The sequence below is a fragment of the Rattus rattus genome, chromosome 9 (assembly GCF_011064425.1).
Source record: "Rattus rattus isolate New Zealand chromosome 9, Rrattus_CSIRO_v1, whole genome shotgun sequence".
In the NCBI taxonomy this organism is placed as follows: Eukaryota; Metazoa; Chordata; class Mammalia; order Rodentia; family Muridae; genus Rattus; species Rattus rattus.
Window position 1 is genome coordinate 94,489,350 of NC_046162.1, and position 27,697 is coordinate 94,517,046.

At 52.4% G+C, this 27,697-nt stretch overlaps 1 protein-coding gene across 1 annotated transcript; it reads right to left on the reverse strand.

Moving 5' to 3' along the window:
• Positions 1 to 355: 355 nt before the first annotated feature.
• Doc2b (double C2 domain beta) lies at positions 356 to 27,697 on the reverse strand. Its single transcript, XM_032913604.1, is given in 10 exon segments — positions 356 to 3,581; positions 4,055 to 4,151; positions 5,075 to 5,156; positions 7,880 to 8,037; positions 11,918 to 12,044; positions 12,134 to 12,243; positions 13,731 to 13,805; positions 18,461 to 18,540; positions 27,191 to 27,538; positions 27,541 to 27,697. Coding segments are annotated over 10 exon segments (1,233 nt in total). The 5' UTR covers positions 27,560 to 27,697; the 3' UTR covers positions 356 to 3,444.

Consider the following 27,697-nt stretch of genomic DNA (forward strand, 5'->3'; position numbering starts at 1 on the left):
AACTCTGTAGACCAGGCTGACCTCAAATTCAGAGATCTGCCTGCCTCTGCCTCTGCCTCCTGAGTGCTGGAACTAAAGGCCTTGGCTACCACAACCTGGCATATCCTGATTTTGCTTGCTTGTTTGTTGAGACAGAGTTTCTTTGTGTAACCCTATCTGTCCTGGAACTAGCTCTGTAGATGAGGATAGCCTTGAATTCACAGAGATCTACTCTCCACTGCCTCTGGACTTGAGATGGGGTCTTAACTATGTAGCCTTGTCTGTCCTGAAAGTGGGTGTGTAGACCAGGCTGGCCTTCAACTCAGATCCATCTGACTCCCAAGTGCTGGGATTAAAGGTGTGGGCCACACCAGAAAAAGTCTTGCCTTTTTTTATTTGGCTTCCAGGGATCACTCAGATCTTGAGGCTTGTGTGGCAAGTGTATCTGGTCAGTCTCACTTACTCAAACTTCGGAGCCTGTTTCCCTATATGTAACCTGGGAGCCTGTTTCAAATAGCTCTTGGTGAGGAGTAAATGAGAGGCAGTAGGATCACCACAGATTGGATTACAAGTGCATTTCAAAAAACAAAAATAAAAGCCACATGTAAGCCCCAATTGCCTTTCACTTGTTCCCTCCATATCTTCGAAGGAGTCTCCCAAGCTAGTGCGACTTCAATACTACATTCCCATTTACTTTGAATTATATATCCTTATAAATATTAACAAATAAGACTTAAAAAGGACACCTTCGAGAAGGTCAGACAGGATTACAAAAATTGTGTCGTGGCGCTGCAGTTTGAGGATGTATTTTGCAGCCGTCACGTGGCAGCAAAACTGTAAGCAGTGCACGAGTCCGTGTCGACGACAGCCAGAGTCCATGCATTGGGAGGTTCACTTGGCTGGATAAGGACGAAGGGCTGGACATGCTTGGCCGGAGGTCGGCGGGTAGGCGGGCCATGGAGGTGCAGCTCCTCGTTTTTGCCACTAGAGGTCAGGAGGTCACCGCCTCAGGGTTGGAAGACCAGCCCGTTCAGGGATTGGCTAACGGTGGCGGTGGGCGGGGCGGAGACCAGGACGCGAGGTGGATGATGGGCATCAAGAGATGCCCTAGTTACTTTGGAATAACCTTTGTTTTTGGTATCAGATTTCCTCTTTGCCACGCCGATGGGCCAGTAGGAAGATACTCGTTTGGGATGAAAGGCTGAACTGCAACTTCTCAAAGGGCCTTTTTCCTTCAGCAGACACGTAATATACTGGGAATTTAGAAACGTCCCAGGATCCCAGGAGAGTTCCATCACTTTTTAGTGGGTTCATCTTGCACGTGAGGTGGCTAGAAGCCCTGCTTTCCACCCCGCCTGTCCCTGGGATTGGCAAGGCTCATCATTGAGGCCTAAGCCCACTTACTGCCTGCAGCAACAGAGGGACCCAGGTTTCTTGCCCACCTGAGCCCTTTCTTTTGCTGAGCCTCAGTCTAATAAACGGTTCTGTATCCTCAGGAGGTCTCCAGGCTCCTCTCTGAACAAAGCACCCCAAAAGGCAAAATCTCAGTTACCCAGAGCTCAGTCAGGTGCACTAAAATACCGCTCTGGTTTCTAACTGTATGGGAAAACATCAGGCCTGTCCCCTAGGCCCCTTGACCTCAGGCTGGAAGTGGGACAGCTGAGTTCCAGGGCTTGGCTGTGGCCTTTTGGCAAATCCTAAATGGCACAGATGACTTCAAAGCCAGCTAGAGGATGAGGTGGTGGACAATAACAAGACTTCTCTGTAACAGACCTCACCAAGCTCCAATGACTCAGAAGGACCTGGGAGGCCTCATCCTCAGTCAAAGGCTTGGAGTTTTGCTTCAGCCCCTCCCACCTTGGTGGCCCTGGAAGTTTATCAACTACTCTGAGGCCATTTTATTTATAAAATGGGTTGGTCACACCTGGTAAAGATTCAATAAGAAGGTGCCTGCCAATTCAGTAACAAAGGCAACACCTTTTCAAGAGGGAAACCCAGCCTCTACAAGCAACAGGTGGCTTGGCGTCATGAAGGGCTAGAGACCTATTTTCCCTGCCAACTAGGGAAGGTTGGTGAGCACTTTGGATTGGAATCATGCCCCAGGGTCCTGAGTCCTTATTTCAACTGTAGGAGGCCCAGGTTTAGGGCAGGACCCCTATGTCTTATCACCCAGTGATGGGCTGAACTAAATGGGGCTCTAAGATGATGGTAGAGCTCCTCAGTTTGTTCCCTGTTCCTTCTATGTTCCTGCAGCCCCAGTTGGCAGGAGACAGTCGGGAGCTTCAAGACTAAGAAGTGCCCTACCCTTTCCTAGGAAGGGAGCTCTCAGCTCCTCAGGGCAGAACCCCCATGCCCGGCCTTCCCCCAACCTAAGGCTCTCTACTTTCCACTGCCAGCCCTGAAGGCAACCAACTGTCTCCATAGGGCCAGGATGCCATGGGGAGCTGTGAGGGACCTAACATCAGCCCAAGCTGAGGGGATGAAGAAGGGGGGGAACGGGCGGGCAGGAGGGATGCTTGCCTCTTTCCCTGTTAGTAGGATCCCTTTCTCTTTCCCCTGAAGCTGACTGGATATTTATGCTGAGAACAGGAACAGTGTGCATTGAGACCCCTTGGGAGCAAGATCAAACGGGAGAGCTTGAGTTTGAACATTCAGTTTTCCTAATGCTTGTATACATCCCCAAACACAGTGCTGCCCCAGGGGAACTCTAGGCTACCAAGGCTCCCTGTCCCCTGGTAACCTTTTTCAGGCCTCCTCTTGTCTGTATTTGGTTTTCTCTTAGATTTCAAGCCACAACTGGTGTTTCAAGACTTGTGCTGAGCCCTGACTCCCCCAGGATGCCTTCCCTGCCTCCACCCTTCAGCAGTCTTCAGTACCCACGGGCCCTACAGACAGCTGGCTGGTCCTGGTATGCCTCACCCCTCTGTAGCAATATGTGTACCCATATGCCCTGCTAGACTAGAAACCCCCACCCCAGAAGCTTACAGACTCTATCTGTCCATTAATGCCACGCATAAGCAAGTTGGAAGTTCTGGCTGGCTACATTGTCTGTCCTGGAGTCCTGGGCTCTGCCTGCCCATAGTCCTCCCTCTGTGGTCTCCAGGTAGCCAGAGTACCCCCATTTCTGTGCTTGCAGCAGGGTTCCACCCCTCACCTCTGATAGGTCCTCACTGTAGATAGCCCTTCCACTGGACAGAGCTGAGGCTGAGGATTTCTCCCAGCTCTGGCCCTTTGGGTGCCAGGGGAGCTGAAACAGGTTTCATGTTGTGTTTTCCTGTCCCTCTGCGAGAGGCTGGGTGCTCTTGGCCTCCTAGCCTCCTAGCAGGGGCTGCAGTGGCTATGTCCGAGCAGACAACCTGGATCTTGCCCATTGTGAGGGCCACAGCCCTTGGTGGCAGCTGAGAAAGCCCAGGGTTGGACCTGTGTGGGCTGGGTGACAAGGGTGGGTGGCAGCAGATGGGACAGTCAGTCGCTGAGTACAGCCCCTGGGAGCTCATTGGTGAGCGTGTGCCAACGCTCAATCCTCTTGTCCTTGTTCTTCAGACAGTCAAACCAGTGCTTCAGGCGCTCACCCTTGGCATTGATGCCCAGAACCACCCCACCTGCGGGAGAGACAGAGGAGCAGCTAAGAATTCAGTGACCCCAGTGTCCAGGCCTTCCCTCCTGCCCATTTGTGTGTGGACAGCCCCTAGCTTCCAGCCACACCCTAACCACTTGACCCAGTGTTGATGTCATGTTTTTCCTCTACTAGGGGCCAGTGTAGGTCAGGGTTCCATGGCACATAGTAGGGAGTAAAAAGGAGAGAAAGGGCTATAGTGCCCCACTATGTACCAAAGTCATGCCCACCAGAAACGTGGTCACATGGGCTCTGAGTGCTGACCCCCTTAGGTGCTGACCATCATCATTCTGTGTCACTACAGACTGCCGTGAGGTCTTCCCAGGCTTCCTCCCCTCCCCAGGCCTGTCTTCTGTTACATTGAGTATAGTTTGGAGAGTGTCTGAGATCCCATTCACTAGGGGTAAGTGGTTCTTGGACAGGCACACAGCTAAGTGGCCTTCCCCTCATATTCCTTACCGATGAAATCATTGGATTTTCCAATATCATAGTCCCAGACAGTGACCTCCAGAGTCTTTTTGGCTAGGTCTCCATGCTTGATCTCGTAACAGAACTCCTGCTGGCCAGAAGAGGGTATTAGAGCCAAGGCCACCTGGCTGAAAGGTCTGTGATGTGCTGAAGTATGGAAGTGGTCAGTGTGGGGTCACTCTAACCAAGCTGCCCACTTCTGCCTGAAGGGAGGCTAAGCAGGCCCCTCCTCCATCCACGTACCCTTCTGTCCCTCAAGCTGCAAGCAGGTGCTGCAGAGACCCTGGCTGCAATTGTCTAGTAAAGTCTTTGTCATTATCTGGGACTGGCCTTGCTTCCTAAGCTCCTGTTGTCACCTTTGCCTGCAAATCTGTGTCCGTGAATCAGGGCCCAGGTGCTCTGCTCTTCTTTCCAACGTACTCAGTAGCAGATGTCCTGGACTGTGTCCCACTCTCTGCTCTAATGACCTGGTCACCCACTGTCCTGTTCATCCAGTGGCCCTAGCAGGTGTGTCTTCACTTTAGGCATTGTGCTGTGCCCTTCTCATCTACAAAGTTCATGCTTGAGATCTGTGGGATTGAGTTACAAACAAATTGCAAAATGGTCCTATAGTATTTTAGTAAGCTCATGGTATGGGGTCCACTGCATTCAGAGCCGTCTTGACACACCTGCTGGGGTAACTTGAGTCCTCATAGCCTATCCAGAGTGTCTCCCCATTCTGTTCACATCTCTCTTTCCAACCCTGTTATCTAGAAGGTCACTCAGGAGCTGCCCAACATTCTCTCTTTCCATCAACATTAACCTTCTGGAAGGTTCCTCAGTCCCATTGCCAAGCAGTCTGGTAGAGCCTTACCCACCATGGCTGAGGGCTCTCTGGCAGCTGCTCCCCACTCTCTCCTGCTACGTTCCAGTTCCCACAGTTACCCTTTTGAAGACCAGGTCCCTCCAGATGCCCACCCAGCCCAGGGTAACCCCACAGCTTTCATGAAGCCCAGAGGTCCCTGGCCATACCTCATTGAATTCAGGGTTTAGTGTTTTCTTCTTGACTGCGGTCTTATGCTTGGATTTCTTGTCTACATCTGGCTTCAGATATCTGGAATGATAACTGGGGACAATCAGAGGCTGGGAGAGCTGTGAGTGGCAAGATGGTGCTAGTAGAATACTATGGGCTCTAGCCTGGAGATGCTTCCCTGGTCACCTTTGTCCTATTCCCGCAGACCCCAGCCTGCCCACCTGCGGGTAACACTGAGGCACATGCAGGGTTACCCAAGCACACCTGTGTCCCCAGAAGAGGATGTGTCTTTTCTCTGGAAACATGATCTTTACAAAGCCAGTTTTGTTAACCAGAGTTTGTCCCTTTTTCAGGAATTGCCGTTGGTATTTTTTGAGGGGTGGGGCATTGGGATTATTGCAGTGCTGGATTCAGAACCTAAGATCTCCTGCATGCAAGGCAAATGCTTTACAAACTGATTTTAGCCCCAGTCCCAAGAGCTAAGAGCTTACACACACCCACACACCCACACACCCACACCCCCCCCCCACAATCTATTAAGAATTCGCACACCATACAATCCATTTTTCTCAAGTGTAAAATTCAGTTTTTCAGTCTCTCTCCTGAACTGGGCAAGCGTCACCCCTTCATTAGAGCCTTGAGGAAGGCTCTCTTTTTGCAGTTAGCGGGGTTGATTCCTCCTGAAGCATAGCAAAGCTAGTGCCTTTCCCTCCTTGAACTTTAATCCCCTAGGCCCTGAGAGGTGGAGTGATTTGCCCAAAGGTCACACAGCTGCCAAGAATGGTGCTTGGGCTGATGGTTCAAAGGCTTGGGCTCAGGCCTTTAATCCCAGCACTCAGGAGGCAGAGGCAGGCAGATCTCGGTACACACTGAGAGCTACGCAGTCCTATCAAAGATGACATCCCCCGTGTCTATGCTGTGTGGGTAAACCTTAGGCAAACCATTCATTGCTGGAGAGAAGCTCAACCAAGCAGAGTCCGTATGATGCTTGGTGTGAGATCTGGAAAAGGTGATACTACTGGGATAGGCCAGTGGATGCCTAGAGCTAAGTGAATTCTGGGTAAGAGCAAACAGCTGACTTTTCATCTTCTCTGGCTTTAGACCCTTAGATTCAACCAAGTGAGGGCTGGATTTGGTGGTGCATGCCTGAAATTCCAGTTCTTGGAAGGCTGAGGCAGGAAGATCACAAGTTTATGGCTTGCCTGGGGTACGTAGTGAGATCCTGCCTCAGCCCCTACCCCTGCAGAGGAGGAGGAAACTTCACTTGTACGGAACCCCTGCAGCCTTCCTCCATCTTTTCTCAGATAGCACGATGACAAAGTTCCAGTGGCAGGAAGGAGCCCCAGGTCTCAGAAGGCTCCAGCCAATTTGCTTATGCAGGTCAGCACCGAGGGAGACCATGGGCTCTGGCTCACCCTTCACGTGATCTGGAATTGGCATTCACCCACGAGGTTGGCACTGGACACGACTTCACAGGCCCCTGCCATGTTGGTTCCACATCTCATTTCTGTCTGAAGGGAAGCGCAGCGTGACAGGTGGAGATACACACCCAGTGACCTTGCAATGCTGCTGCTCTGTGCCTCCGTGTCTCCCCTCAGGGATGCTCTGCATGGCCCTTCGGTGTGTGGATGATGGCCTATCTATAGACGCTATAAGTTCCCTAGTTCTTACATAAAATGGGCGGGCATCTGCACAGAACCCTCCACGGCCTGCTATAGACTTCCAAGTCGCCCCTAGATCCTGTATGATACCTCAGCCATTGCAAACGCTGCACACATGACTATTTCTCTGTAGCTTAGGGACTAATGGCAAGGAAAAGTCTGCACATGCTCAAAAGAAAGCTTTTTTCCTCTTAGATTTTTAAAGTTTTATTTCACGTGCATGTGCGAGCTCCTGCATATGTCTATGTGCACCCTGAATACGCCTGATCCCCTCTGAGACCAGAAGGTAGCACCAGAGCCCCTGGGGACTGAAGATACGGGTAGTTGTGAGTTGAGCTGAATTCTTTCCAAGGCTCTTCTCAGGAGAGTATCCCTGTAAACGCAGATGACGTTTACGCTATTGGGAAGCATCCCAAGCACTAAGGGTGGGCTCTATGGCACTTGCCCCCTTCTTCTCCAAAAGGCCACCCCTTCTACCTGCCTTCTGGATCTCTGAGAACAGCCTAACACAGTCCAGGTCTACTTTTTGTGGGGCCCAGGCCACTGGTACAACCCCTAAGCCTTTGTCTCTTTGTAGCTTTACTGTCAGTGGTAGGGAGGGGAGACACAGGGGCTGAGCATACAGGAAGACTTGGCAAAGGTCTCTTGCCAGCTCCCCTAGCCTCCTGGCTCGGGGCACTGCACCTGCCTCCTCCGAGAACCTTGTCTCGCTGGACCCCACTTTGATCTCCAGCAGCAGACGTCCCTGTGTGGCAGTTCATACCATCAGTTGCAGAGATCACATTTGAGGTAGAGGAAGGAGGATCTGAAGATCATGTAACTTGAATTTGGGTACACAGTAAATCCAAGGGCCACCTGGAATACCTGTGACCATGTTCCCTGTGTCCAAAAGGAGAACTCTTCTCTCTCCCAGTGGGTGACCCTTCTGCAGGTTTCAGTTCCCCCCTCTATGAAATGAGATGGCTGTATTTAACCCCAGAATCGCAAAGGGAACCCAGAAGAAAACACCCTGCTGGACAAAGCCCATTACTCCGAGGAAACCCCCTTAGTGCCTGCCATGCTGGGCTCTAGCTCCAGCCATATTGGACTCTGGTTCTCCCAGGTGAGCAGGGGAGTCAAGCGCAGGCCTGGCCGCACACTCACGTTTTCACGTAGGGGTCCGAGTAGCCGTTAGCATCCATGGCCGCCAGGTGTGCACAGCGAACGATGCCCACCAGCAGGCCCTGCTTCTGTGAGCTGTACTTGAGAGAGATGAGGATGCGGCCACGCTCCTCCAGGGACTTGTCCTCTGCCTTGTCCACCTGCAGGAGAGGGTGGTCACTCTGCTGTTCTTGTCTGCTTCCGCCTTCTGGGCTAAGCAGACAGAGAGGCTGTCCCTAGTCTCCTCCCCTAGTGTCCACCGGCTGATGTGAGCAGACAGGCTTGGATATAAAAGATGCATGAAACCCAGAGGGCTGGGCGTGCAGCTCAGTGGTATGGCGCTTGCCAAGTGAGCTCCCTGGGTCCATCTCTAGCTTGGAAAGGAAGGAGGGAAGAAGGGAGATCGGGAGGGAGTAAGGGAAGGTTGACAGGCAACTCCTATATCCTTAAGTTTGATTTTTCCGGAATACAGCCTGCTCACCCCCACCCCACCCCTTAACCCCCAGTTTCCATTTCTCCTGCAGCTACTGTAGCATACTGCAGGAGAAGTGAGTGGCAGTGACAGAGATGGCCTGCTCTGTAGAGCCAGACACATTTGTCACCTGGGTAGGAAGTCATCCAGCCTGCTGTGCCCTTCTTCACACCCAAAGGAGCCTTCCCTGTGGACTTTGGCTCTGAGGTGGTGACCTTATCTCTGCTCAGCTCCACCCACTTCCAGGAAGTTTGCCCAGGGTGGGGGTGGGTCCCTAAATGACAGAAACCTTCTCCCTTATCCGTACTCCAGTAAAGTCATGCAGACATGCTCAGTTGGAAGCTCATGTCCCTGAGGGTCCCTCCTCAGGGTCCCCTCTTCCACAGCCTCAGCCTTTGCCTGCAGCTGCGCTCTGCTTGGGACTGACCTGAGTCCCCATGTGGCCATGTCCAAACCTCCCTGGAGATGAGAGTCCTGCGAGGTGAGGGAGGGAGGTCTGTGACCCACAGGCCTTTCTCCAAGCTTCATGCCCAGAGCAGACATTGATCCAAGCATTCATCCCAAATTCAAACTCAACCTTGGCATCCTTCTAAACTGAGGCATTCACGGCCAACAGTGCAGCTGTGGGATTCCAGGCTCTGCACGTTGCATATATGAGCAGAGGTTTTTGAAGGCAGATGGCACTACCATACTTTGGGCTGTTTCACATGACAGCCATTGAGCCAAGTATTTACTTAGAACAAGAAATATAAAAAGAATATAAAACCTAAAACACAAAAATATGTCCTTACAACCAGAGTGGTTATCCCAAATGCCACTCCTGTGGCCCCTGTGTATCCACAAACTGGCCACTGAGCAAAGAGTAAATTCGAGGGAGGTTCAGCAATGGCCAAAGATGCCACGGAATACTCAACACATACTCGTGCATGATCAATCACATACATGTACACGCATGTGCATACATGCTCCTTAGCATTCGTATACCCGCGTGCACAGTTTTTTTTTTTTTTATATCTGAGGTCAGAACTCGGATATGGGAGCTGGTAGTGCCCTCCTGAGAGGTGTAGGCCATTTGGAAAATTTGGGTCACCTCTGTCAAGTGACATTGAAGGATCTACCCATCATGCGTGCACCTGAGTGGAGAGAATGTAACATGAGAATACAGTCTGAGAAAGCCATGTACAAAGGCACTGTCTTGGCTGCTGGGTGGATTCTAAGGGCTGGACTTGGGTCCAAAAAGGAGAGAATGTAACATGAGAATACAGTCTGAGAAATCCATGCACAAAGGCACTGTCTTGGCTGCTGGGTGGATTCTAAGGGCTGGACTTGGGTCCAGCTTTTGGAGCAGCAATGTCCCAGGCCTGGCACACAGAGGCTAAATGCTGGGCTTCCTCTCCTTGGCTCAGGCTTTGGGGAGCCAGCCATGCCCTGAACACTGGGAGATAAAAGAACTTAGCTTAACTGACAGCCTTGAGCACTGGGGCTCCCTGGACCCTCTGCCCTATGAACTATATGAAGGAGAGATGAGTCGAGAAGGCAAACAGGAGACTGATTGGAAAGGAACAGGCACCATGGCTCTGGGAGAGGTCAGCTGCTGAAGACAACTGGGGGCCAAATTTGTCCTGACATGCTGAACAATTACAATGTCTAGGAGAGAATTATGTGCTGTCTCCTCTGGGCATCTCATGGCTCTCCTGGCCTAACAAGCTCCAATTGAGTCGTCCTTAGTGAAGGCTCCCCAGAACAGGAACTGCCCTGGCGGCAAATCTTTGTCTCCATCCAGCCCTTTCTATCTGGTTCTTGGCTTCAGCCCTCGCTTCTCTCGGCTTCTGGCCATTCTGAGCCCAGCGGGCAGGGAGCGTCTAAGATAACAGCCTGCCCCGCCTCGTGCCCCAGGGCTGTACTCTTAGTTGCTGAGGAAGCTGAGACAGGAGGATCAAGAGTTCACTGCCAGCCAAGTGGTGGAGGTAGCCACATACTTTTATCTCAGAAGTAGGCAGATTGCTGAGTTCAAGGCCAGCCTGGTGTACAGATGAGTTCCACAACAGCCAGGGCTACACAGAGAAACCCTGACTTAAATATAAAAAGCAAGCAAACAAACAAAAAACAAAAGTAAAAAGAGCTTACTGCCAATCTGAGCTATAGAGGAAGTTCAAGGCCAGTCTGGGGAATTTAGCAAGATTCTGTTTGGGGGTGGGTAGGCAGGATGGCTCAGTAGTCAAGTACCTACTGTGTAAGTATGGGTCCCTAGCACCATTGGAAAGCCGGGCTTGGTGGCTCAAATCTGTAACCCTAGCACTGGGGGAAGTGGATACAGGAGAGTCCCAGACCACTGGTCAGTAAGAGTAGTTAGTGAATTCTTGGTTCAGTGGGAAACCTTGTCAAAAAGAGGTGGAGAGCAATTAAAGAAGGTATTGGGGCTGGAGAGATGGCTCAGTGGTTAAGAGCACTGACTGCTCTTCCAGAGGTCCTGAGTTCAATTCCCAGCAACCACATGGTGACTCACAACCATCTGTAATGAGATCTAATGCCCTCTTCTAGTGCATCTGAAGACAGCTACAGTGTATTCATAATAAATAAATAAATAAATAAATAACTCTTTTGTTAAAAAAAAGAAGATACTTCATATTGATGTGATGACAGGTCTACATATTCACACATGTACCCCGTGCATGCAGACTTATATAGACTATACACAACACATGTATACACATGTGCACACTCATACACACAACATTACGCACAGGTCTACACATTCACACATCTGCTCACTGCACACACACTTACAGACTATACACACACAGGCACACATGCACATGTACACACTCATATACACTACATTACACACAGGCCTACACATTCATACATCTACCCACTGCACACACACTCACAGACTACACACATGCACACACATGTATACACTCATACACGCTACATTACATACATGCACACACTCACATATATTACACACACACACATGTACAAACTCATACATGCTACATACAAGTCATATTTGTAATGCTCTACCCACTGTACACATAATCACAGACTACACACATGTACACACAATGTACATACTCATAATACTACATTACACACAGGCCTATACATTCACACACCTACCCACTGCACACACACTCACATAGACTACACACACACACACACACACACACACACACACACGCGCGCGCGCGCGCTCATGCCCACACACATACACTCATACACACTGCATTACATACATGTGAACATTTAAAAAATTTGTAAAAGTAAAATTTTAAAAGGGCTGGGATGTAGCTCAGGGGAAGTGTGCTTCTTATTCACTCAGGTCTTAGATTTAGTCCTCAGCACCACAAGAATTGCTACCTTGTTACTTGTGGAAGGTGCAATGATCCCCTGCCACTTCTGTGATGTCCCCTCCTAGACTTGCCCCCTCCACTGTGCTCTCTGCTACATGAATTAGCCCTACTCCTGTGCCATGGACAGGCAGCAGGTTCCTTCCATCGCCCTGTAACTGTGCCTGGAATGTAGTACTGACACATAGTAGCTGCTCAGTTAACTCCCCCACTCACCGGCAGCTGCTTCTCCAGGCAGATGCTGAATGTCTTGGTGTGGTTGGGTTTCAGCTTCTTCAGGGGCACTCGAGTCTCTCCGATGAACTCGTTGTGGCGGAATTTGTCCTCGTCACACACGGAGATCCTGGGGGCGATTGGCTTCCACAGTCAGTGGGAATTCACAAGTGGTAGGGTGTCCCCGGGTGGGGTGTAGGCACAGGGGCCCTCACCCACCTCAGGGTCTTTCGGATCATGTCCTCATCCGTGATCCCGTAATAAGTGAGGGTCTCGTTCCAGGAGGGGTTCAGAGTGTTCCGTAGAGTTTTTGTTCTGAGCTTATTTGCCTGGAAAAAGACAGAGTGATCTTATTCTGGTCCTGAGTGAGTGTGGCCTCAGAGCTGGCAGGCCTGGTCCCTCCATTCCTATCTGACACAGTAGAGGGGACCTGAGGCAGAAGGTGAAATCTGCATTGTTAATTAGCTGACTTAAACCCAGCCAGCCTTCTGGAGGTGTGCGAACTGCCCCTGTGGTCCCAGAGGTCATTCAGCAGCAAGAGAGGAGCCAGGAGAGACAGGACTAGCTCAGCTGGGAGCTCAGCTGGGGAAGTGTGCAGCCTCTACTTGGAAAGGAGAGGGGATGACTGTCCCCAGAACGGACACAGTCCTGCTGGCATCTTGACTTCTGGTCCAATCAGCACAACCTGCCTGGCTGACAATCAGCAGACCAGGGAGGCGACGGGCATGTTTAAATAGCCAAGCGGTGGGAATTTGTTGAGGAAACCACAGAAAGCTAATGTGAGGAGCATCCCGCCCCTGGACTCTGGTAACAGCAGGAGGATTGAGAAATGGCTATGGGGTGGTCCTGCAGGACAGAGCTGATGGCTATGTGCTAGTCCTGTAGGGAATGGGAGGCTGCTATGAGATTCATTCCAATTGGGAAGTTGGAATGTCCAACGGCATAGCCTGAACCAAGACTGCAGCTCTGCAGCCCCAGCCTCTTCCCCAGTTGTTTTTTTTTTTTTTTTTTGATTGATTTACTATATATAAGTACACTGTAGCTATCAGACACACCAGAAGAGGACATCAGATCCCATTACAGATGGTTGTGAGCCACCATGTGGTTGCTGGGAATTGAACTCAGGACCTCTGGAGGAGCAGTCAGTGCTCTTAACCGCTGAGCCATCTCCCCAGTCCTTCTTCCCCACTGTTAACAAGAGAGTTCCATATCAAGACTGGCAGTGTCCCCAAAGCCAGTGGCACAACAGGACCACTTTCCTGGATCACCTTCGTTCCCCTCCTTTTTACTCACGGTCTTCATTCTGCCTATAACCCATGTTTTTCTAGTGAAAGCTTTATGGGTGAAATATTGCCTCTGTGCTGGGTCACCCGGCAGGGGAGCAGGAAAGGGGTTCTGTGGTCAAACAAACAGGCCAAAGCTTCCCACTCAGTCCCCATTATGAAGCCACAGTGCGGCCCATGAAAACACTGAAGGCTTGGACAGGTCCTGCAGGCAGGAGCTACGCACCCCTGCATCCTGGGCTGGCCTGAGCTTCACAATGTATGTAGGCCAGTCTGACCTTTAACCCCCAGGGATCTATCTAGTGCCTCTGCCTCCCGAGTGCTACGATTAAAGGCATGCGCTGTCACATCTAACCAAGAAGTCGTTTCTTTTCTTTTTTTGTGCAATATGAACCTCAGGCTAAAATGGTTTCTTATACGAGGTAAGCTGGACATTCTCTGGAGCTCACTTGGCAGACAGGTAATGGATTCGTGAGGCTCCAGGGAGGCCAGGAGGGCCAAGCCAGGGCTGTGCCTGGGGCAGAAACCCTCACCTTGCTGGCTCCAGGCAACAGGTGTAGTTTGACGTAGGGATCAGCCAGTCCATTGTGGTCCATCGGCTTCAGGCCCTGAGCAGAGACCAGAGAGGGTGTGAGTTGAGAGAGAGTTAACAAGGGGCCTGCTGAGTGGGGCTTCCTCTCCGACATTTCCAATCTCCCTGAAGATAGGTCCAAGCTGTGCTGGGGTAGGCATCCCTCCCCACACTCTGCACCCCCGGGTCCTTTTGCTTCCTACTTCTTGACAAACTGAACCCAGAGACACCTCGCTCTAAACTTGGGGAAGCCTGTCTCTTTCCCCACTTTCCAGACACTACTCCTTGTTGGGTCTTCCCTCTATGACCCAAGTCTCCATGCTTGGCTGTGTATTCATTCCTGTGGACGCTGGGAAAGTCCTGGAGGTCACCTGTGACTGCCATTTCCCCCTGCGTTTGCTGGTTGGTGTCCCTAGAAGTCACAGGCTGCCTGCCATGGAGTGTCCTTCCACAAGATGGCGCCCTCCGCTAACTTTGACTTCAGTTTCTTTTGCCAGCCCAGGAATGGACAGCTCACCGCAGGGGACTCACAAGGGCCTTAGCTAACCTGGGAATTATGTCTATTCCCCGGGGTGCTGAAGGCCTACGGGGTGGGGGATAGGGAGGCAGCAAAGGTGTACATGGTCTACATTCCAGATGCACACATCTGGAATGGCTCCATTCCCGGCCATGTGCCTGTGGTAGTTTGAATATGCTTGGCCCAGCGAGTGGCACTATGTGGAGATGTGTGGCCTTGTTGGAGAAAGTGTGTCACTGGGGTGTGTGTGAGCTTTAAGACCCTCGTCCTAGCTGCTTGGAAGCCACAGTCTTCTAGCTGCCTTCCGAACGAAAGGAAAACTTCACAGTTCCTCCAGCCCCACATCTGCCTGGAGGCTGCCATGTTCCTGCCTTGATGATACTAGACTGAACCTCTGACCTAGACTGAAGCTCTGACCGTGTAAGCCAGCCCCAGTTAAATGTTGTCCTTTCTAAGAGTTGCTTTGGTCATGGCTCCTGTTCACAACAGTAAAACCCCAAGACAGTGCTCCAGATCTTTCTTCCAGGCCCAGTTCTATGGACTTGGAGGAGCTTTCAGGTGAGGCACCCACCCACTCACCCATCATTTCTCTTCTGTGTGGCCCCAGGCCCGGGAACTTCCTAATTAGTGGAGCAAACACTTAGCAGTCTCAGCTTTACCACAGGTAAAGTGTTAATCATTCCCACAGTCTGAGTGGAACAGAGCAAGGAGGAACACAGTTGCAGGGGGAATGGGTGGGACTTCCCTTCCCTTTTCTCCCCCTCAGAAAATAACAGAAAAAAAAGTAGCTGGGGATTTAAGCTAGGCTCAGAGCTACTGGGGCGTGACCTGGAGGCAGTGTATGTGCCTTGGTAATGACAGCCTTTTACACCCCCTGCGGCTCCTCACCCCCAGGCAGTAAAGGGCAGCTGCCCTGGGGCATCTGGGGACCCAGCCTGAGGAGGAGACAACTGAGTGTTCCTGTTTTGTTTCTACTTCCTGTTTATCATGTTTACAATGTTTTCACTGGTTTCTCTTTGCCCTTGTAGATCTTTGAGGCAGGAGATTGACCAGAGATAGGGCAAGTCCAACTTCGGAGGCCCAGGGCATCCATAAAGGCGGGCAGGGACAGGGGCAGCTGTCATGCTAGAATGGCAACAAGGCACGCTCTGCCTGTTGGCTCCCTAGTCTGTGATGTAGTCCCTGATGGTACTTTTACCCCTGTCTACCTAGCAGGCCCCTGGGCACCCTAGAGCAACACACTGGGGTAGAAGCAAGGGTTGATGGGCTCAGCTAGAGTCATAGCTCAGGTAGCCTCCTGTCCCTGAGTCTGGGGTCTGCCCTGCAGGACACCCCCAGGCGTTGACTGAATCTAGGAGAGGGGCAGGAGGCTGTGTTCAGCCACAGGTAGGAAAGGGGTTGTCTCAGGCAGAGCCCATCAGCTTATCGTGTGTTACCACGGGATAGAAGCAGGTGCCACTATCTCAGGGGTGGGTAGGGGAGGTGCTGTATGGGGCCATACTGGTCTACTGAGGATGGACTCCACCCAAGCCAAGTTCTTGCTGTCCCTGCATTGCCCAGAGGCTACTGTTTGCTAGGTATTAGGGACTGGAACCTTTTGGATAGTCAAAGCTGGGGATCTTAGTGCTCAGCCTAGAGAGACACCATACGGCGAGACGGCCTGGTACACAGGAACAGTAACTGCATGACTTTGTCCCTATAAGGTCCCTGGAGACAGGGGGGAGGGGCAAGGGGAGATAGGCAGCTGTTCTGAGGGCAAGACGTTTCAGTTTGTCAGGCTGGAAGGCTCTGGGATGGATGGCGGTGATGTTAACATAGTGATTGGAGTGGGCCCAACATCCGCTGCTAAGTTTCATGTGTGTGATATTTTATCACAGTTAAGAAGTAACGCTGGGGAAGAAAGGGGGTGCTGGAGAGATGGCTCAGTGGTTAAGAGCACTGACTGCTCTTCCAGAGGTCCTGAGTTCAAATCTCAGCAACCACATGGTGGCTCACAACCATCTGTAATGAGATCTGATGCCCCCTTCTGGTGTGTCTGAAGACAGCTACAGTGTACTCACGTAAATAAATAAATAAATAAATAAATAAATAAATAAATAAATAAATCTGGAAATAAAAAAGAAGAAGTAACACTGGTCTCCCAGCGCTGTGGCTCTGTTGGGGTTTTCCTGGGCACTGCTTGGGAAGGTGGGCCCTAAGTTTACCTGTGGGTGGACATGTTCCCTGGTGGTACCCTGCAAGACAGTGTTAGACAAAGTGCCAGGTGACAAGTGTATTGTTCCTACCTGGCTACACGGGGTGTGGGATGAGTCCTGTTACAGATAACAAACTGAGATACATCCTTACCTGGGGGTGACTAAGTGACCTGGTCAGTTCTAGGTCAATCTGATGCAAGGTGTGGTCATTTGAGAGGAGAAAATGTCCCCTCTAGATGGGCTTATGAAGCATTTTCTTGCTGTTTGCTGTGGGAAGACCTGGCTCACTATGGGCAGTGCCACCCCCTGGGCTGATGGTCCTGGGTATGTCTAAGAAGAAAGCAAGCCATGAGGAACAAGCCAGTAAGCAGCACTCCTTACTGGCCTCTACCTCAGCTCTTGCCTGCAGGTACTTGTGCCGACTTCCCTGAATGATGTTACAGGCTGGAAGAGAAAACAAGCCCTTTCCTTCCCAAGTAGCGTTTGGTCAGTGTTTTATCTTAGCAACAGAAAATTAAACTAAGACACCAAGTCAGAGCACAGCCTGGGAAGTCCATATACCATAGATTCCCATGAGGCTCTGAGTGGGAGCCCTGCTTCAGCGAACACTGTGGTTCCCCTCTGGGGCCTCAGCATTTCCCAGGCTTTGTCTTTGTTTATAGTAGACACTTACAGAGAACAGGGCCGCCATGGTTCACGGGCCTTTGGTTCTCGCCTCTGTGTACACCAGCGCCCATGTAGATCTGTGCACATAGGCACACACACACACACACACACACACACACACACACACACACACACACACCCCTGGAACGGGGAGGGAAGAGGCAGCAGGAACCCTAGGCTCTGAGAAGTGGGGGGGAAGCTGGGCTCTACCAGAGCGATCGGACAGCTGGTCCCTAAGCGTGGAGTGGACAAGCTCTGCTAAGCCAGGAGGAAGGGTAGGATGGGCTCTTCTCAGCCCTGCAGCCTGCCTTCCCCTTGCCAGGCTGGGGTCCCCAGGTGCTCCGCTCTGTTCCCTGGGCTATTGCAGCCTCAAAAGGTATCTTAGGAGTGAGCAGGAATGCAGCATGGAGTGGCTGGGCCTTCAAGTACCCAACCTGGGCCCTGAGCCCAATGTAGATGGTTCTCATAATTGCCCACGGCAGTTCACACAAGTGACTCAGGCTGGGTAGAGATATGGCATGGGGTGTCCCTCTAGGCATAGAGTCAAGGGCAGCCTTGGCGAGGCAGGTCAGAGAGAAGGGCAAAAAGATACTACAGGTTAGGGGTGCTGGGTGAGGTCTAGGCCAGGCAGCGCTTGGAAGCTATTCCATGTGTGCTGTGCTGGCCTAGGCCCTTTCACAGCCCCACAAGGGTCTCTAATGGCCACTTGGGCCCTTACCTTCCTGGAAAACATCAGCTTTGGCACCTTCCTCCCAGAGGGAGCAGTGTGAAGGGAACAGTACGGTTGAGACCACAGGACAGACACAGGTTGAAAGCAGAGCCATGGAGGAGCCCAGGGAGTAGGGTCTGACAGGCTACTCTGGGTCTACAGATGTCCACGACTCCACAGTGAGGCTCAGAGGGCCTCTGGGGCTCAGACCAATGGCGACCCTGCCTAGAGCCTAGCTTTTCTAGTGGCATCTGTGGCTTCCAGCATAGGAACTTCCTAGGAGCTCTAGGGAGTCTAGGGGGCTGGAACTTTGGAGCGGGGAGACCCAGGGACAGTGGAATCCAACCTCCTTCGCTCCCCCAACTGCAAGACAGCTCCCATCTTCCCCCTTCCTCTGAGACCCCTGCCAGGCCCTAAAAGCCACCTGGCTTTCCATGACCCCATCCTAAACCATCTGAATCTAAATGCTTTACTGGGCAATGCCAATCTGGGAAGTGGACAGCTGCACGCCATATAGCGGGGACCCCATGGAAACCTGGACGGAAAGCATGGGCAGGACCCTGTCTGCTTCCTGAACCCCGAGCTGCGGCTGGCGCAGGGCCTACCTTGGCTTTGCTGATGGTGCAGTGCAGTGCGTTGTTCTCCTGGTCATAGAGCAGACTGAAGTCCAGCGTACCCAGGGCGGCTGTGGGAGAAGGAGGCTGGGTCACACGCTGGCCGTGTGGGAGAAGCGATACTCCCCTGTGTGGCTTCAACAGCCACAGTATTGTTACTTTACATGTGTTTATTTGTGCATGCCTATGCACATACATGTGTCAGGACATGCATCGTGGAGTCAGAGGACAATTTGCAGGAGTCAGCTTTCTCCGTCCACCATGGGGGCTGTGAGATGTGAGCTTGGGTCTTCATACTTGGCTGCTGAGTCATCTCACTGTCCCAGCAGCCACACTGTTTTCTCCCGTCTTCCTCCCCACTCCCCTCTTTCCTGGAACTTGCTTTGCAGACCAGGCTGGCCTCAGACTCACAGAGATCAACCTGCTTTCGCCTCCTGCGTACTGGCATTAAAGGTGTGTGCCACCCACCCCTGCTTCCCGGAGCATGACAGATTCACAGATTTATGACGGAATCTGCTTTTAATTCCAGCACTTGAGAGGCAGAATAAGGTGGAGTCCTGTGAGTTTGAGGCCAACGTGGTCTACAAACTGAGTTCCAGGTTAGCCGGAGTTACAAAGTAAGATCCTGTCTCAAAAACAAATACATAAATAAACGAATAAATAAAATTTATTCGGAAGAAGCTTAGGGCAAATATGTCTATCACAATCCTCAGAATATATGAACTTGGGGGGGGTCCTGGAGAGATGGCTCAGCGGTTAGGGGCACTGACCACTCTTTCAGAGGTCCCAGATTCTATTCTGAGCACCCACGTGGTGGCTCACAATTATCCAAAACTCCAGTTCTGGGGATCTGACAGTCTCTTCTGGCTTCTATGGGCGCCAGGCACCACATGCGGACAAAACACCCATACACATAAAGTAAGTAAGTAAATAATTTAAAAAGAGAATACATGGTCTGGACCTGCAGGTGAGCTGGTTTCCTGCACCCCGTGGTGCACAGTGACAGACTCTGCTCCCGTGGACACTAGCTGTCCCCAGTGTCTGTCTTCAGTCTGCTGCACAAACTAAAATGTAAAATCGTTTTTGCTTCTAAATGGCTGGAATTAGCTAGAGCAAGCGAAATATGGTTACAACAAGGCTAGGTGAAGCCCCATGGGGGTGGCACTGAAGCCATTTTAAATTATGCAGATGACATTCACATGGAGATTAAGAAAGTGGACAGTGCTGAGGCCCGATGGCAGTTGACGTAGGGTGGAGGCACAAGTTCAAAGTCACCATCAGTAGCCCAATCTACAGGTCTCAGAAATAAAGCAAAGATGTTGACAAGAGTGTGGTTTAGGAACAGCTCGATGGCCTAGCCTGGGCATTTGGTTACACCACAGCACTGCAAAATAAAACAAACACCTCAAGTTCTACTAAAGACAGAGTGAAAAATCTGCGTGTGTTAACTGCATAGCCCTTCTTCCCAGGTAACAGGTGAAGGGTTAAGGGTGTAAGAAGAACCACAGGGCAAACATGCTCACCACAGGCCTTGGGTGTGCCATTCACTACCTTTTGGACTGGGGATCTAGCTTAATGGTTGAAGCCCCAGGTTCAATTCCTAGAAAGAAAAGTTACCAGTAAAGAATGTTACTGTCTCCAGCTCAGTGGCTACTTCTGTGACAGTTGAGCAACTACAATGTGGCAGCCTCTTTATCCCTCCCACTGAAATACTCAACCCTGGGAGGGACAGTTCCTGTCACTACCAGATGAGGAGGTTCTCAGATTCTGGGTGGATTACCTAAATCCCCTGCACAGTAACCTGATCATAACCAGGTAGGTGGCCCAGAAAGCAGCTCTCAAACCTTCCTTTGCACTGTCTGTCCTGTCCCATGTTGGTGCTATTGTATACCGGACAGCTTGGGTACCCTTGCCTCAGTTCCCCCACACAGGCAATGACACAGTGATATGACAAGGCAGAGGACAGGCTCTGAGAGGCTGCAGGACGAGCCTGAGTGACTGACTGTTGATTGAGCCCCCAGGTGACAAGTGACACCGCAGCTCCCTAGTCTCCTGGGCCCTCAGAGATCAAAGCGGGCAGTGACAAGCCAGCTGGGTCCTCATGCCTCCAAGTCTTCAAAGGCATCAATAAGTCCCAAGGGCCAGGCAGAGGACACAGCAATAATTGGGTTCAGCTGCCACCTTAGGAACAGTCTCTTGCTACAGCTGTGGCCTGCTGTGTCCTAGGAAGAGAGGCAGGGTGTGAGCAAGGGAGACCTCTGAAGTCCCCAGACAGCAGATACACATTCTTCAGTATCTTAAAATCCCTGATTTGCTCCCAACTGCTGGTCAGGTCCCACATTTGTCTGGCAAGCCAAGAGCCATGACAGCTTCAAGAGGGTCTCTAGGTCTCAATGTGAATTAGGGGAGGCATCTTGGAGGATTCGATACCTCACTCGGGACAAGAGGGACCAACAGATAGTAGTTGGCCAATGGTACGAGGGACTCAGAGGGGACATCATAACCACAGGCATCTGTGATGGAGCTGATGGCTGAAGGGGTACTGGGATGGGCCTCTGTCCTCATCAGGGTTCTGCTCTGGACTCCAAGCTGTGTCTGCCTTTACTAACGAAGGCAGGGCCACATCAGAACAGCCGTCTGATCTGGAGGGAGTGGGTACATCAGTAGCTGTGCTTTTTGTTCTGAGAGACATGTGGAAATGTGTCAAGTTCCCCCATCCCAACAGGGTGGTGTCTTTGCCTCCTTCTGCAGGGCAATTGTTGAGTGTGGGGAATGACATCTGCTGTTGCACTCCACAGGTTCAAATCCCATCTCAGCACGTTCTTGTTGCGTGACTTCACCTCAGTTTCCCCACCTGCAACCCAGTGATAACTATATCTACCTCCAAGCACATGGGGCTCCTCCAGGAGCTATAGGAACAGTAGACACACTTTGATGATGGTTCTGGAGCCCTAAGTTTGCCCTTCTAAGGGCTTCCTAGAGAGGACTGCCTTAAGCCTGATCACCCTCTCCCTGTCTTTGGAAACACGATATACCATCAGAATCATAGCTATGACTACAGTGATTCTGCTGTGGGTCACAGTCACTGCCAGACAGAAGAGGTGTGAGGTGACTGCTCTATTGGGGGGGTTCCTCCGGAAGCACAAACAGCTCTTTCTCCCATAAACCAGGTAATACTTGTTAGAACCGGGTTCAGACTAAGTCAACAGGCCTGCAGTGAGCTGCAAGTATCATCCCCTAGTGAGAAATGCATGCATTAGTGATGACCACACTGGGTTCTTTGCTGCAGTATCCTTTCCCCCTTCCGACAGGTGTGCAGGTGAGGATGCTATGGATGAGAAGGCTACAGACGAGGATGCTGCAGGTAAGGGCACTGTGAAGTTGCTCTAGGAGAAGATGCTGAGGGGGAGGGTGCTGTGGGAGAAGATACTGAAGGTATTGCAGGTGAAGCTGCTGTGGATGAGACTACTACAGACGAGGATGCTGTGGGGAGGGTGCCGAGGATGAGGATGCTGCGGGTAAAGATGCTGTGGGTGAGGATACTGAGGGAGAGGATACTGAGGGAGAGGATACTGAGGGTGAGGAAACTGAGGGTGCTGCAGGCAAGCATACTGAGCATGAGGATACTGCAAAGCACCATCACCTTAATATCAGCCGCCCAGCTGGACTTCTGCAACATCATTCTGCAGAGGTGATGGCTTTGCATTATAATCAGTTTGCATGATGTCCAGCTCAGGCTACCTGCACCCTGAAGACCTCACCCTATGAGGGCAGGATGCTGCCTCAGGTACCCAGGGGACCAGCAAGCAGCAGATGGTCAGTGCTCATGGTGGAGCCATTCAAATGGCTTTGCAGTTCAGCCACTTCCCATAGGAGGGATTTGGTGCGGTTCCACATGCACACACCCCACGATGTCTACTTGTGTCCCAACTCCAGAGGACGAGACAGGGAACATGGAGGGCTGTCTCTTGAAACACTAACATCTGTTGCCACCCCCGGGGAAAGAACAGTGTGCCCAGTGTGTGGCCAGAAAGGACTGATGAATATCTAGTACCACCAAAGTCCTAGAAGAAATTCTGTTTTGTCCCTAAAAGCTTGGTCACCATTTGGAGAGACCGCACGTGTGGAGGAGCAGTCTTAAGGGATGGGTGATCCAAAGTTTGCCCTTTTCCATTTGTAGAAATGAGGCTCAGAGTGGGGAGGTAGCCGAGTGAGGGTCGCCCTGCAGAGCGGGAGTTTGTCTTAAAGCCTAGTGGCTTCCTGAAGGGTTTTCTTCCCCAATTTGTGTGTAACTCAAGTCCTGAAAATGCAGCTAGAAAGAAAGAAAGAAAGAAAGAAAGAAAGAAAGAAAGAAAGAAAGAAAGAAAGGAAGGAAGGAAGGAAGGAAGAAAGGAAGGAAGGAAGAAAGGAAGGAAGGAAGAAGAGGAGGAGGAAGAGGAAGAGGAAGAGGAGGAAGAAGAGGAGAAGAAGGGGCTGGGGACATGGCTCAGCAGTAGAGCCCTTACCTTATATGACCAGGCCCCTGGGTTTGAGCCTCAGCACTGGTGCAGGGTGGGAATGGGGACTCACCACTAACCTGAAGGGCCTGAGCAGAGTGGCGGTGGCAGTGGTGGTGACAATGGCAGGGCCCAAAGGACAAGAGTATGCCTCTCTGTAAGCCCCAGGATCTCGAGGGCCTTGCCCTTAGAGCCACTCAGATCATGGGCCCTGATGAAAGTTTACGTCTTTGGAAAAATAATGAAGGTTGGTCACTAATGGGCCTCTGAGAGTTGTCACCGACTTGCTGATAATTATAGCGCTTTAATGGGGCTAATTCAGAGAGAATGAAGCACAAGCCCCTGTCGCTTCCTCCAAGGCTGAGCATTCCCCAACAGGGCCAGTGCAGACAGGCAGCTGGCGGTGACCTTGGTCTGCACTTGAACTCGCTTGACCTGTCCACCTGGGAATCAGAAATCTGTCCCTTTTGTTTTGTATTTGGAAGAAAAATGTCAGCCTCTAAAATAGTTTCGCTGGGGCTGATGAGCTGGTTCGGGGGTAAAGGTACTTGCTTTGCATGCCTGGTGAACGGAGTCCAATCCCTGGGATGCACGTCAAAGTGGAGGGACAGAACCGACTCCACAGAGTTGCCTTCTGACCTCCGCAAGTATGCTGTGGCACATGTGCACCCCTTCACACATACACAATAAAAAATACAATAAAAATGTTTTTCAAATAGGCAAGAATGTATAGAAAATCATCAAGCCTGACTTGAAAGCACTTCATAAGTGGGGAAACTGAGGCACTGGACTAGGTAGGCACTGTGGGGGAGGATGCAGAGGGGTGAATGATACATCTCTACTTCGTGGAGTCTAGAGACGGAGCTGAGACTTAAGCTCCCTTTTCCACTGCTTTAAGTCGTTCAAAAGCCCATCGAGTCGAGCCATCCTTGGTTTGTCATTTACAAACCTTTCTGTATGATCGCCTTGACCTCATCAGCCCCTCCCCTTTGTCTCAGACACTTGGTTCTACCGTACCCCCTCTGGCCTGTGCTTCTGACATTTCCATTTCTTTGCTGCGCCCCAAATCTCCCTCCACTCTGCTAACCTTCTTTCTCCTTCCCCCAGCTGAGGCCTCTGCGGATGTCTGCCTCCCTCCCTCTCATGCTGGTCTTTGTGCTGGGTTTCCGTGAGTATCCTAAAACCAGAGACTGTGGTCCAGCCCATGCCTGGACCTCTGTGACCCCATATGGTGCCCTGATACACAGTTGTCATTATACTGTTGAAGTGATAGAATGTGATGGAGACCCAAAGGTGTTATGGCTGAAGGAAGAGGCACGGACATCAGTAACGAGGATCTGCCAGGCCCAGGAGAGCCTTCTAGGAAGACCCGACAACGGTTCCCACTTCACCCTTGCTCCAGACCTCCGTGGGCTCCTGTCCTGACCTAGCTGAGTGAATCATTTGGGAACATGGACACGTGGTGCAATTCTAGCCAATGAGACAAAAGGACAAGTCTCCTGGGAACTTCTAAGAGAGATTTTCTGGATCCTAGACATGAGAATAGAAAATATTTCATTCTAAATCCAATCTAAGACCTTAGATATATGTGATGCCTGGACCCACAGCAGCCACCTTGGATCACGAGGGTCCCGCTTAGCTGATGGAGTCTGAGACCAAAACTGTGACTCTGTTTTATATCTGGTGTTCCTCATCCATATGCCCTTGGGAACAGAGAACCTGCCCTGGTTTTCAGCCCAAGAGGGAAAGAGCTGGCTGAGAGGAAGGACTGACAGAAGCCTCATCGCCAGGAATGCTGGAGGGCTGCTCCAGTTTACCATGGTGTCTGCAGCAGGACCTTTGCTGATCTGCCGGTGTGAGCTACTTTGAACTGATTTCATGGTACTTGTAGTCCAAAGCCTCTCAGTCATTGCAGCTTTGGGGTCCGAGTTCCCTCTGCACATGGGGGAGCAGGTAGCTTGTGATACCTGGGCGCTGGGGCCTAGCGTGATGCTGTGTCTTTTTCACTGACCTCCTAAGCTCAGCAGGGAATGAGGTGTGTGTGTGTGTGTGTGTGTGTGTGTGTGTGTGTGTGTGTGTTCCTGTGCCCATACTTGCATACTTTGAGGTGACCAGCAAGGGAGGGGCTTTAAAGAGGAGAACCAGGCTAAGCAAACAGGCTGTTTTCGCGCCTCTGCCTGGACAACAGAGCAGCCGCCCTCATTTCTTTTCGTCCGAACAGATAATCCAATAATTGGAGCAGCAAATAGCATAACCCTGGCTAAAGCCATAATGAACCATCTGGCTTGAATCACTTAGGCTTATTCTAAGAGGTCTGGTTGTCAGAGCTCACAGGGTGCACGGCCTTGGGTACAGAGTGGTCCTGCTCGGGCTCTCCTCACCTGTGAGAGCCACAGCCCTTGTGCTCTCTGCTCTAATAAGATGCTCAGCTTCATCCCCACTTCCTCAGCTCTGCAAGCTCCAGACCTCTTCTCCACACTTGGTCAGTGTATCACAGCCACCTGGGTGTGGCCAGCCCCCAGTTTCAGTTGAGAACGTTGTATCTAGGACCCGGCTCATGTGAGCCTGTCTCCAGCTAGGACACCTGTGGCCTGAGCCCAGGGACTCAGCACGGTTCCCTTTGCTCCACTCCCAGCTGCTGACAGAGTTCTGAAAAAACGCCAGAGTCGACAGACCGGAGGTGGGGCTTCCGGCCTGCTTTATTCTTTCTGATGGGTTTCAGGATAGCCAAAATGACTAGGTTTCTTCCCTCTTGGCCTTATGTCATCCCCTGAGCTGCTATGCCTCAGGCACAATCTTTGTCCACCTGCTCAGACAGAATGCTGCAAATGGGAATGGCTTCCTATCCTTTCTTCCCAGGATGGCTCTGGACCCCACTAAGGGGGCTAACTGTGGTCCTACTTAGGACCTCCTAGAGGGCCGCCAGCCTGGATCCTTGCTGAGAGTGCCAGGAACTGGGCAAAGAGTAAATCCAGGGCGCAGCTCTGCAGACTTTAATAAATTCAGCCCCTCTAGTTTCCCTCAGCCTGCAGGAGAGCAGAGGGCGGGGCCTGCGCCTCAGCCTTTATGCTTGGGGGTAGGGCCTCCATGTGCCCTGAGTTAGAGGGTCCAGGCCTAGAACACACACAAAAGGCAGTGTTCCCTGCCCAGACTTGATCCACCTCTGTCGATGGGCTCCCTGAAGTGAAACGTGGAGTCTGTTCCCAGGGTGACACTGTGAGCTCCCAGCCTCAGCATCCAAGGCACGTGTTATGCTGGGGAACAGTCAGCCCCTAGCCCAGAGGCCCCGGGGAACGCCCAGACAAGGCATAACTACAAATGTTGTACAGAGGAGGGGCTGCTTTTGCCTTGGGGAAGCTGGTATGCTATCCCCCAATCCCACGGTCCCATGGCACCCATGACTAGGTTTTGAGGCTGGCTCTGTTTTTTTCTAAGTGAACCAGGATGACAGCTGGGCTGGGGCCCTTCCATGGAGTCACCCCCAACCCCAGCCCCTAGCAAATTCATGGGACGGGTGATGTGACTTCTTTCCTCCTTTGCTTTCTGGATGGTCCCTGGTGGGCCGGATCAGGCACCCTCAGGGACCACACAAGACACCAGAAGAGGTCCTGGCCTGGCTCAGGAGACCCTGTTGTCTGTTGTCTCCCTGGGGCTGAGTCCGTGAGGAGGGGGTGCGGCTAGGGACATTCCTGATTAGGGAAGCCGGCGTAACAGGTGGGCGAAGGTCCACGGCCAGGGCCAGCGGGGTCCGCGGATGCGGGAAGAGGAACCGCCAAGGTTTTTCCAAAGGACAAGCAGCCCCGCGGTCCTGGTCCTGGTCCTCAGCCCCGCGCACCAGCAGAGCCGCGGCGCGGTATGGGCTACGGGGCCCGCCCCAGTTACCGCAGGGTCCCCAGCTCTCCAGGTGGCCACCTCGGGACTGCCCGCACAGGGCTCTGGGGCCGGGAGCGACCGCGCGGCCCGCAGCAACTGGTGTCTCTCCGGGGCGCAGCTCCGCCCTTCCCGGGAACAAAAGCCGCCGCCCGCGCTGGAGCTCCCGGCGCGCGGGCCGAGAAGGGGTGCGGGGCGCGCCCCGGGGAGCGGAGGCCTGGAAACGGGGCGCCCCCAGAGGACGCCCCCAAACTTCCCAGCTCTTGTGTGCAGGTGTACTGGGCGGCGGCGGCGCTTGCCCTGCAGGGACCCGGGTGCTGGGAGGGGGCGCGCGGCCGGCGACTGGGAAACTTACTGCAGTCGTCTGACTCGTAGCCGTCGGCGTCCGGTTCGTCCTCGGGGGGCTTGGCCGGCGGCCTCACGGGGCTGGGGCCGGGGCTGGGGCCTGGGCTGGCACCGTAGGCTCCGAAGAGCTGGTCCACATCTTCGTCGTCGTCGCGGGCGCCGTCGGAGGGGCTGCGGGGGCCGGCGCTGGCTGCGGGCGAGCGCGCGGGGGCGTCCGGGGGCGCGGAGGCGCGGGGCGCGGCGGTGGGGGAGGCCCTGCGGAAGCGGGGGAAGTAATCGGAGATCTGCTTGATAGGCCGGATGGGCCTGGGACACACGTCGATGGCCATATGCTCTTGGATGCTGATGGTCGCCTTCTCCCGCGCCTCCGGAGGGTCATGCAGGCAGCGCCGCCGCTCAGCGCCCCGGCCCGGTCCGGTATGACCCCGGCCCGGGGGTAAGTCAGCGGGTCCCGCGGGGCGCTGCGGGGGCTGCGGGCATCGCCGGTGTGGCCCCCGGACGGCCCTGACGCGGCTGC